Raw genomic sequence first — 13715 nt, forward strand, 5'->3', positions numbered from 1 at the left:
AAAACTCAATACAGTTATGATTATGGTTATACAACTATTGTTTCTGTCACTGAAGCAATCTGATTAGTATCTCTAAAATATCGTCAAAAAGATGATTCTAAAAAAAAAGTCAGGGCTTCCCTGGAGTGCAGTGGTTGAGAGTCCACCTGCCGATGCAGGGAACATGGGTTCGTGCCCTGGTCCGGGAAGATCCCACATGCCGCGGAGCGGCTGGGCCCATGAGCCATGGCGGCTGAGCCTGCGCATCCGGAGCCTGTACTCCGCAACAGGAGAGGCCACAACAGTGAGAGGCCCACGTACCGCAAAAAAAAAAAAAAAAAAAAGTCAGAGCAGACACTGCCATTTATGTCTTCAGAGATTCAGACCCCGCTGTGCTCAAGTCACTCATAGGGTTATTTCAGCCTCATAACTCACCAGCAGGGCACACAAGAGACAGGCTGCAGACATCTGATGGGTAGTAAGCAGCATACACCCCAGCCACGTGGCCGCCCATGGAGGTGCCTATCAGGTGGAAGGGTTTTTTGTTCAGCTTGAGGCATTCTACAAACTAGGAAGGGAAATGAGAAAGAGGCTTGGTTATACAGCTGTGGACAACGACAATGGTGATTACAGAGTAGAAAACCTCTGTACTTCCTATGGGGACAAGTGAAAAGGACTGCTGATGAAAGGGAATCTGGAATCTACTGGATCTATTATCCAGATGAGCCCTGTTACATGCATGTACTTCTCTTTACCTGGCACAGGTTACTGAAGGGTCATTTGTAAGTATAAAATCAACAAGGATTCCCCTAATTCATCAGTCAGCAAACTTTAAAAATAAAGGTTCCGAGAGTAAATATTTTCTTGGGAAAATTTTTGTGGGCCACATGACCTCTGTTGCAACTATTCACCTCTCCTGTCGTAGCACAAAAGCAGCTAAAGACAACATGTTAATGAGAGAGTGTGGTTCAGTCCCAATAAAACTTACCTTACAAAACTCGGTAGTAGGCCAAACAGAGCCCATGGGCCACAGTTTGCTGACCGCTGCCCTCATTTAAGGCCTTTCCATCCATCCAACCATCCATTCAGATAACGATCCACCCATCCATCTATTCAACCATCCAACCATTCATCCAACCATCCATCCAACTTTCCATCTATCTAACCATTCAACCAACGATCCACCCTCTGCCCATTCACCTAAAAATTATTTATTGGATGTCCATTATGTACAAGGAACTATGGTCAGCTGCTGAGGATACAGCAAAGAGTCAAAGAAACAAGGTTCCTGACCTCAACAGAATACATAGTTCAATGGGGGGAGAGGGGCAGGCATTAAATAAATATCCTCAACTGGGAAAAATATGTCATTTGAAGCTTATGAACCACTAAATTTTGAAATAGCTCATGAGCCCCATGACCTTGAAAGCCCTGTCAGAGGGGGCTGAAGATAGATACTAAATTAGAACCAAATGCAAAGAGCACCCTCCCCATCCTCTACAAGTAGGCAGACATGCTGTTACTGTCATCATGTAGCTGGTAAGCAGAAAAATAGACTCTAAAAAAATAAATGGTCTTGAGGAATTCTAAACTCCCTTTCTGAAGAGCTGAGAAAATGCCCAGATGGCATTTCCTTAGAAACAACTGCAATAGGCTTAGAGGAGAACAGTCTGCAATAAGCCCTGGTCCTCCACAGCTGACCAAGGATACCACTGGGCTGCTGCCATTTTGTTTGCAATTACTTGCAGACAGAATGCACTGGAGAATGGTTCAGTCAGAATGGAACTCCCTTGCCTACTCTTCAGACCTGGGCATGCAGTAGTGGGCAAGACTCACCTGGGCAATTTTTGGTGGAGCCTCCTGCTTACCTGGTGTATCCTCTTGACTTGCCCATCTATGGACAGATCATCCAGGGAGGAGCGGGTGGTGCCCTCATGTCCTGGCATGTCCACGCAGACCAAGTGCAGGTTCTTTGGAAGGAACTGAGGATACACAGGCACACAGTGTCAGTATGTGCAGTGTAGAACATGTCTGCCCATTTTTCTGGGGAGGCTACCCCTACTTACCAAGTGACCTGGACAGCCACTCCCGGGGAGGCTATGAACCTGGACCACCCAGTATCTTACCCTAGTAACATCTGATGTGAATAAACATTGCCAGTAGCCTTATAGGGAGCAGAAACCCCCAAAATCTAATACAGAAATGGAAGGGGACTCGGGGGAATGACTGGAAAACGGGGACAAAGGTCAGGGTAGCAGGCCTGCGTCCTTTGCTCTTTCTTGACACCAGCTGGCAGGTACTACGTCCTCCTCCTTTCCCTCACCCCTTCCACACTTAACTCTAGTCACGCAGCCACTGACTTGGGACTATAAGGGATAGTTCTGCTCTCCCAGAGTCCTGTCCAGCTCCAGAGCCCACACAGGAGCAATGCTTTTCCTAAGAACCATGTCTGATCGCCCTAATTCTGGTTTCAACTTTTTTTTTTCCTGCATTAGGTCTAATTCCTAGGGTATTTTTATCCTAAACACCTTCTTCCATTTAAATATGTGCCACATTTAATGAGGAATCTGAGAAACATCAGTTATCAATAAACAAATATCCAGTTATATGAAAGATGGAGACAGCAAGTGAGAGGTTCATTAAGGCATGAGGATGACTGTCCTTATAGTGAAATTTGGAAATAAGAACATAAGGAAGGAGAGGATGTATAAGCCTTTTCCTCCTGGTGTGACGCATACTTGGGGTCATTCAGGTATGGTCCTCCTTGAGGTGGGAGCCTGGGGTGCTTCCCTCCCAAGACCTCTCCCAGCCCCCATCTTCACCCGCTGTTCACTCTTACCAGTAAAGCAAGTTGCTACACCCAAGTAAACCAGGACAGAAAGGGAGTGATTTGGAAAACTATCCCAGAAAGCTGCCAGATCAAGACTGTTTCTCTAAAGGGCTAAGGAAAAGCAGAAACAGAAGGAAGACGGAAGGAGATGGGGAGGGGAGAAAGAGAAACAGAAAAGGGAGGAGGAGGGGAAGGAAGGGAGAATCTTGGAGTATAAAAAAACAAATGAGTTTTTAAAAGCTGGATCTTGATCGTCATGACGGGCCTGAGATGAAACTGAGTGTCAGAAATCTTCCCTAAGAAATACTCATACTGTGAAATGATTTTTAAGGCACAGATTTTACAAATAACATTCAATTCAGTAAAGTTTGTCTGATAAAAGGATCTGAATAATATACTGCATTAATTTTAGGATGATTTGAGCCACAGTTCTGGGTTCCCCTTGCTTTCTACCCCTGCTGATGACATCGTGTCCAAGTGGAAACCTCTTCTTGACTGAGTGACACCCTCTGAAGAAAGAAGGCTCTAGGACTGCACCTTGACCACGCTGAGCCACATGTCCTTATGGGCAGAGAATCCGTGGAGCATGAGGATGGAAGGCTTGTTCCCAGGCCTGCCGCGGAAGGAGTAACAGAACTGATAGTCTTCGTGGCGCACATAGCGCACCTGCATGCCCAGTGCCCTCCGCCAGTACCTGGGGACAGAAAATACAGGCAAGTCCAAGTCATTGAGCTCCAGAGAAGCAGCTTCGGGAGGGGGACTCTGTATAGTCTCACTTTGAAGTAAGACCGACACTTTTCCCAGCCCTCGTCCTCCACGCATGTCTCTGGAGCCCCCAGAGCTTCACCCTCAAGGAGCACTAAAGCCAAACCATTCCAGAAAGCACCTTACATGAATATTCTGTAAGTAACATGTATATATGTTACTAAGCAGTCTATTAGAAAGGGAAAAGGGGGTGTTTTCTTAAAAGCATGACACATAATAACCCTTTGTTAACATGAATTTCTAGCAGTTTTGAATCGCAGTGCAAAGAAGGAGCAGACAATGGGACCTCACTGGGTGTCTGACTTGAGCCCTTTCTCTGCCTTGCTTGTTTGAGCTTCAGCAGAATTGGAAACGGCTGGTGGTAAGGCTGGGGAGGACTCCAGAGACGCCAAGACAGAAGTGGTTTCCCCTCGAAGACAGCTGGCTTGCAGTTTCTGGTGGGCCATGTTCATTGACACCTGAAATCTGGGACGAGCAGCTGTGGACATACAGGCGTGAGTGACTCTGGGTACAGGGCAGTTGCCCTGGAGTCCTAGAGGACCTCACTGCAGAGATACTTTGATTGGAAGGAAATGCATCAGAAGACTTAAAGGTAAAGTGTGTTCCCTCTTGTCACCTACAACTTGCTACTCATGGAGATGAAGAAGCAGACTCATCAAGGCTGCAGTTGCTGGTGGTGGTATCATTCCACATCCACAAATCTCTGGATGGGAAGGAAGGACAACAGGAGGCTGTCTGACGGATGCCTGGATTCCTTATTGTCTCAGGACTCAACATACCTCATAGCTGTCCAGTGTGGGTGATTCCAGTGACTGCTGTGAAAAACACTACTTTGCCTATTTGTAATTCTATTTGAGCAAGCTGGAAGTTTAATTAGCCTTTCAACCAACCAAATCTCAGGAGATGGGTTGGGAAGTATCCCCGCAGGTTAGGCCCCACCAGGGAAAGGTCCATTCTAATCTTCCTGGGGTAGCTTTTGGAACTTTTTCATTCCTTGGAACTGCTGCTCTTGCTGCCAGCAGCCTCCTCCGGTCCACAGCTTACAGCTCCTCCTCGGAGAATTTCCTCTTTTCCTTTGGGACACTCTTGTTTCCTGACTGTTCATCAGGGTCACTAACTGGTTCCTCTTTGGGGAAAGATTTCTTCCTCTTGGGAAGATTTCCACTGACGGCTGTCTCTTCAGGATCACTACTAACTAGCTCCTCCTTGGAAAAAGATTTCTTTTTCTTGGGTTTGGAGAAAGAGACCGACGAATCTTCCGTGCCATTCTCCTGAGAAGCCTCCTGGGGCTTTCACTTTCTTCCTTTTGGGTCTTGCACTTGTCTCCTTGCGTTCCCCCTGAGCACTGATGCTGTTTTCTGAAGATGCAAGGGGAACTGCAGCCAACTGTTCTCTTCCTTCTTTAAGCGTTTCTTCTCCTGTTTCTCCAGCTTCCTAGCAATCTCAGCGGCGGCTTCCCCTGCCTGAACCATTGCCTCCTTCATGACATCCAGATTCTTTCATGGAATCTCACCAGTCTCATAGAAGGACAGCTGCTCCTTGACTTGTTCTTGAAGCTTCTCCACAAATACACTTGAGGGCACCTCAGAGAAGCAATCAATTTATGAGGATATACTGCATCTGTTGGCCAGGTATTGGGAGATGCAGCCTTTGTTCTTAGCAGCTGCCTGGCCAATGAACGTGGAGTGGAAAATCAGACCATATTTTGGGGTGTTATCCCTTGTCTTCAGGGCTCTGGAAACTTGGTCCCTTTGCTGGGCCCAGGGAATCACTCAGACACAAGGACTGGCCATCAGAGTCTTAACCATATTTAAGTGTTACTGTGGTTTCAAAGAAGCTATTCATTCTCAAGTATTGGATTTTGATTGATTTGACTGCTTAAAAAAAAAAACTGTTTGGATTTTAATTGTGATGCAGAATTTATGGTAACAAACATTTGGTTTTGTACAGACATAATTTCCACTATGATGGATAAGCTTGATAAAGGTCATATGCCCTCCCCTGCCTTCCACTCCAGATATATTTTTCCTAGAGACTCTGACAGTGAGAACTTGTTTCATAAGAATTATCTCATCAGCCCTCTGATTTTATTCCTTACAACATAGGGCAGCTGGTTGAAAGCTCAGCTTCTGTTGGTTACATAAGACTTGGCAGTGCTGGAGTTTGGCCTGAAACTGATTTCAATATGAAATTACCGTCTAAACAAATTGAACTCTCTGCATGAAGAATCTCTCCAAGATGAAAGATAATTAATTCAATCAGAGATTCACTTTGTGGTATACTTTGCACCAAAGAGGTAGCCAAGTCGTACAATAGCAAATAGCCTAAATGGACCAACTCTAACCCTTTGTGTAAAATAAAGGGAGAGGGAGATGAGGATATATATTCATATTTACTCATACCTGCATACAAAATGCATGGGAGCATATACAAGGTACTATTAAAATGAGTATCTGGAGCGGAGGTGGGAAATACTGTGAGAAGTAGGTAGAGAGGGAACAGCGGTGGGAGGCAGACTTACCATGCTTTTTTTAGTACTTTTTCAGTGAATATATTGCCTATTCAAAACGTTAAAGATACAATAAAACTGGCTAGCTTAACAGCTCTTCTTATGACAAAACATACATATTTCATGATTCAAATATGATACGGTAACATGAATTTGTTCACACATTTATATCCCAGCTCATTCATTTACTGGCTATATGATCGTGAAACTCAATTTCCTCATCTATAATATGGGAAAATGTTGCATTCTACTGAGGATATGGTTAAGATTAAAAGAGATAATCCATTACAAAGTCTGGTTCAATGCCCAACACACGGGAAATAATCAATAAATGGTAGTTTTATTATTATATAAAAAAGATTCTGTCCTTCAAATATACCATTTGCCAAAATTCCAGAAAAATTGTGGAAAATTTTGTGACAAATATGATAGCCATATAAGTGGAATCACACAATATTTGTTCTTTGGTGTCTGGCTTATTTCACTTAGCAAAATGTTTTCAAGGTTCATCCATGTTGTACCCTACATCAGAATTTTATTCCTTTTTAAGGTTGAATAATATCCCATTGTATGTATATACCACATTTTGTTTATCATTTATCTGTTGATGGATATTTGGATTGTTTCCATTTTTTTGGCAATTGTGCATAATGCTGCTATGTACATTGGTATATAAGTATCTGTTTGAGTCCTTGCTTTCAATTCTTTGGGGTATAGAAGTACAATTGTTGGATCACATAGTAATTCTGTGTTTAACTTTTTAAGGAACCACTAAACTTTTCCACAGTAGTTATACCACTTTACATTTCTACCAGCAAAGCACAAGGGTTCCAGTTTCTCTACATCCTCACCAACACTTGCTATTTTCCATTTTTTTAATAATAGCCATCCTAATGTGTGTGTAGTATATCACTGTGGTTTTCATTTGCATTTCCCTAAGGACAAGGATGTTGAATATACATTTCTTTTTATTGAGATATAATTTACATACCAAAAAATTCACCCTTTTAAATGGTACAACTGAGGTGTTTTTAGTATATTCACAAAGTTGTGCACCCATCACCACTAATCCTGGAACATTTTTGTCAAAAAGAAACCTGACTGCAGAAATAGAGACAGATGTAGAGAACAAACATATGGACACCAAGCAGGGAAAGGGGGGTGGGGTGGGATGAATTAGGAGATTGGGATTGGCATATATACACTAATATGTATAAAATAGAGAACTAATGAGAACCTGCTGTAGAGCATAGGGAACTCTACTTCACTTCGCTGTATACAGTAGAAACTAACACAACATTGTAAAACAACTATATCCCCAAAAAAGCAAATCCTTCTCGCCATTAGGGTGATAGTTGTAAACTAAGTTCCCACTTTTCCATTCTCTGGTCATTGAATAAAGCTTGCACTGCTTCGATCTCAAAAAAAAAAAAAAAAAAGAAGCCCAACTGAACTATATACTTACAAATAGTTAAAAAGGTAAATTTTATCTTGTGTATATTTTACCACAATTAAAAAAGAAAAAGAAACAAATCCATACCCATGAGCACTCACTCACCATTCTCCTCTGCAGCTCCTGGCAACCACTAGTTTACTTCAAGTCTCTATGGATTTGCCTATTCTAGACATTTCCCATGAATGGGTTCATTCAATATGTGGCCTTTTGTGTCTGGCGTATTTCACTTAGTGTGTTTTCAAGTTCATCCATTATAGAATATATCAGTATTTCATTCCTTTTTAAGGCTAAATAATATTCCATCATATGGATATGCCATATTTGTTTATCCATTCATCTGTTGATGGACATTTGGGTTGTTTCTACTTCTGAGCTATTAGGAATAGTGCCACTATGAACATACATATACAAGTTTTCCTATGGACATATGTTTTCTGTTCTCTTGGGTGTTCTCATTTCATGTAGGAGTAGAATTCCTGGGTCATATAGTAGCTTTAAAAAAAAAAAACCTTTTGAGGAACTGCCAGACTGTATTCCAAAGTGGTTACATCATTTCACATTCTCCACTAGCAGTATATGAGGGATCCAATTTCTCTACATCCTTCACTGTTATTTTTTAGAGAAACTTTCAATGTAAGTATAAATAACACAGAAAAATACACATATTATAAGTGTACAGCCTGATGAATCTGCACAAAGTGAATGAACCCATTATCTGCCACCCAGACCAAGGTCTAGACTACGACCAGCATCCCAGATATCCACCTCATGCCTCTCCCCATTAATACCTCCTAAAGGTAACCACTACCTCATTTTCAAACAGGAGAGTTCTGCATGTTTTAGAATTTTATCATACAATAAGTTCTTATTTGTATCTGACTCCTTCCACTCAATATTATGTTTGTAAGGATCATTCATGTTGTAAAATGTAGCATTACTTCTTTCCATTTTCATAGCTATATAGTACTCCATTGTGTGAATAATGGTGTGACTATACCTCAATTTATTTATCTATTACAGTATTAATGGACATTGGGTGTTTCCAGTTTGGAGGTATTATAAATGGAGCTGCTATGGAACATTTTTGTATATATCTTTTGATCAATACATATACACACTTCTTTTGGGTGAAATTAGTGGGTCATTTTGTCAAACAGTTTTCCAAAGTGGATGAACCAGTTTACACTTCAGTCAACAATACACCAGATTCTAGTTGTTGCAAATCTATAGTGGGTTAATAGTATCCCGCTAGAATTCATGTCCACCTGGAAACCGTGAATATGACCTTATTTGGAAATAGGGTCTTTGCAGATGTAGTCAAGTTAAGCTGAGGTCATAGTGGATTAGGGTTGGCTTCAAATCCAACGCGACTAGTGTCCTTATAAGAGGGAAATTAGGACACAGAAACACACAGAAGGAAGAACACCATGTGAAGACAGAGGCAGAGACAGGAGTAACACATCTACAAGTCAAGGAATGCCAAGGGTTGCTGGCAAACAGTAGAAGCTAGGGAGGGGGAAATGGAACAGATCCTCCCTCAGCGTCCAGAAGGAACCAACCTTGCCAGCGCTTTGATTTAGTATTTCTAGCCTCCCAGACTGTGAGAGAATAAATTTCTGTTGTTGTTAAGTCACTCAGTTTGTGGCAATTTGTTACAGCAGCCCTAGGGAACTAATACAACATCCTTGCCAATACTTGGAATTGTCAGTCAGCCCATTTCATTTTAGCCATTCTGAAGGGTGTGAAATGGTATCTCACTGTGGTTTTAATTTGAATATCCCTTAGGGCCAACAAAATTGAGCATCATTTCACATGTTTCTTGGCCATTATCTCCCCATCTTTAGGTCAAGTGTATATAATACAACATAACCATAAAAGTCTTCTGGACTTCCTACGTACACAATCATGCCATCAGAAACAACATCAGTTTTATTTCTTCTTTTCCAATTATCCTCTTCTCTCTCTTATATGTATGATTTCTTATACTGATCGCACAACTGAGTTTCTTTGGGAAAACGAAAATCTTTAAAAATCTCAGTCTTTTTCATTCAGTGAACAGTTTTGACAGTTTACAAAACGAAAGCCACAGCAGCCCCTGATGTCACCCACAGTGGCCACGGCATCTCCAGTGTGGCTGTCTGTGGACTCTCACAGCCACATGTTTGCCATCTCCTGCTGGAGCTATCATAGTCCCCATCTCTGTGGAACTGTGCTAGCCATGCTCCAGGGACACTTAGACCCAGAGAGAATTCTCTGAAGGCTGGCTGTGACCCACCGGGGACACTGTGCCCTGAGGAACTCAAAAGACCCAGAGGGAAGTCCAGGCGAGAGCGCCCCGAGATGCCTTCCTCAAACCCATATGCTCACTCGGCAGCATGGCTTGGGGTATCAGGGATGCCCAGCTACCTCTACTGCCTGATGTTCCTGTTCACATCGCAATCCTGAAAATTAACTTGGCTAAGCCAGGTCTGCAGGGTGAACCTATGGGTGGTCGTTACGGGCAGCTGAGTAAATGAAGGCCTTTGGAGGAGTAGCTGTGGTTAAGGGACATAAGTGACTCACAGCAAAGCTGCTCATCCTATGACAACCACTGTGAAAGTGTCACTTGCAGTGAGGTGATTTTTTTTTTTTTTTTTTTTTGCGGTACGCGGGCCTCTCACTGCTGTGGCCTCTCCCGTTGCGGAGCACAGGCTCTGGACGCACAGGCTCCGCGGCATGTGGGATCTTCCCGGACCGGGGCACGAACCCGTGTTCCCTGCATCGGCAGGCGGACTCTCAACCACTGAGCCACCAGGGAAGCCCTGCAGTGAGGTGCTTTGAAGGAAACAGGCTGTGCGTTTCAGTGGGGTGGGGGAAGCCGCTCACAGGAATTCCGGCGACTCTGCAATGGCATTACGGGTTCTATTACTATAATGACAGCCCCTCTGCCACAGCGCTACCCGGCATAATCCGAAAGGATTTCTAGGATTTTCATCCTCCTCAGCCAACTGGGTTTCTTCTTGGCCTGTGTGGCTGAGTTCACAAAATAAAGAGATTTGTGTTCATCCTCCAGCTACAGCTCTGAGTGAAGTAACGGGCATGGGCAGGCTTTAAGGTCACCTGCATCTGCGCTGTCAAATAATAAAGGGCTGAATGTTCTCTGTGGGGCCTCACTGGGTTTTGGTGGTATTACTTGTTCATAAAAGTGAATTATTTTCTATGAGGCATTATTCATAATAGCAAAAAGTGGAAACAACACAAACGTCCATTTGGATAAATAAAATGTGGTATAACCATACAATGGACCATTATTCAGCCATCACGATGAACAAAGTACAGATACACGCTGCAGCATGGGTAAGCCTTGAAAAGCGCAAGAAGCCAGACCCCAAAAAAACACAAATCGTACAATCTCATTTATATGAAATGTCCACAACAGGCAAATCCAAAGAGACAGAAGGTAGATTACTAGTTACCAGGGGATGAAGAGAGGAGAAAACTGGGAGTACCTGCTAACAAGTATGGGGGTTCTTTGGGGGGAGATGGAAATGTTCTCAATTAGACAGTGGTAATTCACAGTACGGTGTATATATTAAAGCCAATTAAATGTACACTTTAAAATGATGAAGTTTAAATTATATGAATTTTAACTCAAAAAAGTCAATTATTTGCTATGAAGTTAATTTTCTCTTGAAAGATCAAGCATCAAAATTATTCTAACATTCTGACTCTGAAAGCCTTCTCCGCGATGGCCCAAGGAATTGGGTGTTGGGGGACTCTGCAGCAGAGGCTGGTTTCCGCATGTGGTGGATAGAATAATCACACCTCTGCATGCAGCCATATACATGGTTATGGGTCACATTGCTGAACTGCATTCTCTGCTTCACTTCAAGAAAAATGAAATTTGCATGTGGAGGTCCACGGTGCCTCTGCAGGGTGGAGAGGGGCACACCACTCTGGCCTCTCCATGTCACGGGCCACATGGGAGCCTTGGCCCCAAAGCACTCCTACTGCCAGTGCTTCAAGGGCAATGGCATTTAAGCAGCCAGAGTCTTAGCTTCATCAATGTGGAGGTGGGTCCTGGGTGACCCTATGAAGGGGTCATCACCTCCCCACAAGAGTGAGTGAAACATGAAAGCTCCCTTCTGTTCAATTAGCTTCTTTTCAAGGATCAGAGGCTGGCTGGCAGGCGGAAAATTCCACAGTCTAATGAAACAAAAGGGAGCCAGAAGGGAGGGCAGATAAAAGGCACAAGCACAGCCTCTCTGCATTCTTCTCTCGGGGCACAGAAGGCAGTCCGAAGTTCCAGAAGTGTGATTAAATCTCAGTGTGCTTCCCTATGGCACAGAGAGGAACCAGGTCTATTTCAGTATTTCCTTCATCGTGGGATGAATCCATGGGAGTGTGAGAGGTGATTTTATTTGGTAAATGGACTGTGGCATGAAAAGTCCCTGACGCACATCATGAGAAAGCTTCTCTCTTTTCAACTGTTAACCTTCTGATTCCATCAAGGAGAAAGGCTCTATACCTTTCACACCTCTCAGACTTTTTAACACAGAGAAAGGAGAGAGTCTTTGGTAGGCAATGGTATCCAGGCTAGAATTTATGAACATAGTTTAATGGCATTGTGCTTATTTTTACTTTCTTATATTAATTTAATATTTTTGGTATGTATGGCAAGCTTTCCACTTAAGGTTGTGATATGTCACTCTTAAATTGATTGAAGGTTTTCTTAAAAAGTCACTCTAAAGAAAATACAAAAGAAAAGTAGAGGTGGTATGCAGATAGAGCAAGGAGCATAAAGGTGACTCAAGAATGACAGAAGTTTTGGAAACTTCTTTTCTGTCACTTTACTAATGAACACTTTTTTTTTCTTTTTTTTGGCAGCCCTGGGTGGGCGTGACCAATGATTGCTTTTAAAAACATCTAAAACCATTCTGTCCTATCCATGCCATCTCCACGATCCTACTCTTTTTAACTCATTTTTCAGTGCATTTCACTGTACCTGTCAAGACATCACTGGATCAGAATCCAACGACCAAGAAAAACCAAAGGAATTCCCATGAATCAGTGATGTTGGGAGACAGGGTGGTCTCCTGAGCAAAGACACCATCAGAAACCTGGAAGAATTTACCTGGGGAGAAGCTACCACTACTTCAGAAACACTCCCAACATTCAAGAAAGGATGTCTTTCAACTTTTCTGTAAGTTTGAAATATTTCATGATAAATGTTGAACAGCCACAACCAAAAAGGACAAGCAGAGAAGATGGCGTGGTCATGATACTCCTGAAAACTTGAACTATAAAATGAACTTACCAGTAATAGATTCTTATCAGTGCCGAAGGCCACAGGAGAAATGAGGCTACAAACGCCAGGATCGGGATGGCCAGCGTCCCACCCGCGATCACAAACATGTTAACCACGTCAAGATCCATCCTGCTCTTTAGGGCTGGCTGACACCTGCAGGGGCTGAAGAGAGAGACAGTATTGAAACTCCATCTCAGGGACTTCCCTGATGGCGCAGTGGTTAAGAATCTGCCTGCCAATGCAGGGGACATGGGTTCAATCCCTGGTCTGGGAAGATCCCACATGCACTGGAGCAACTAAGCCCGTGAGCCACAACTACTGAAGCCCGCGCGCCTAGAGCCCGTGCTCCACAACAAGAGAAGCCACCGCAATGAGAAGCCCGCGCACCGCAACGAAGAGTAGCCCCCGCTCGCCACAGCTAAATAAAGCCTGAGTGCAGCAACAAAGACCCAATGTGGCCAAAAAGAAATAAAATTTTTTTTAATTTAACAAAAAAAAAAGAGAAAGAAAGTTCGTCTCAGGAGACAAGGTGAAGAAGCAAAGCAGAACAGAGAAGTGAATGACACAGAATGAGAGCAAGGATCAGGAGGCAAGTGCTTTAAAAAATCTAAATAGGCAGGACAACTAAATGTAATGAGGAATCCTTAAGATGATCCTGGAGTTTTTTTTAAGCTATAAAGGAAACTGTGGGGACAACTAGGGAAATGTGAGTAAGGACTGGTTATTAGATAACATTATTGTATCAGTGAGTGTGGTGATGAAATTGTGGTTATGTTTATATGTAAGAGAACGTCCTTGTTCTTAGAGTCTGCTGATTAAGGGATAAAGAATAGTGACATCTGCTACTCACTTTTAAAAGTTGAGGAGAGAAAAAATGTATATGTGCGTG

At 43.0% G+C, this 13715-nt stretch overlaps 1 protein-coding gene across 4 annotated transcripts in view; it reads right to left on the reverse strand.

Moving 5' to 3' along the window:
• Positions 1 to 13715, reverse strand: part of ABHD6 (abhydrolase domain containing 6, acylglycerol lipase) — a 53629-nt gene that overhangs the window by 14414 nt on the left and 25500 nt on the right. For all 4 annotated transcript variants that reach the window (XM_081247457.1, XM_081247454.1, XM_081247455.1 and 1 more), the window contains 4 exons: positions 12836 to 12988; positions 3347 to 3503; positions 1848 to 1961; positions 415 to 547 (listed from right to left, as the gene is read on the reverse strand). In XM_081247457.1, coding sequence (XP_081103583.1) covers positions 415 to 547; positions 1848 to 1961; positions 3347 to 3503; positions 12836 to 12954 — 523 coding nt within the window. In that variant the 5' untranslated portion in view covers positions 12955 to 12988. The remainder of the gene's footprint in view (positions 1 to 414; positions 548 to 1847; positions 1962 to 3346; positions 3504 to 12835; positions 12989 to 13715) is intronic.

The sequence above is a fragment of the Mesoplodon bidens genome, assembly GCF_964165515.1.
Source record: "Mesoplodon bidens genome assembly, chromosome: 10".
Taxonomy (NCBI): domain Eukaryota; kingdom Metazoa; phylum Chordata; class Mammalia; order Artiodactyla; family Ziphiidae; genus Mesoplodon; species Mesoplodon bidens.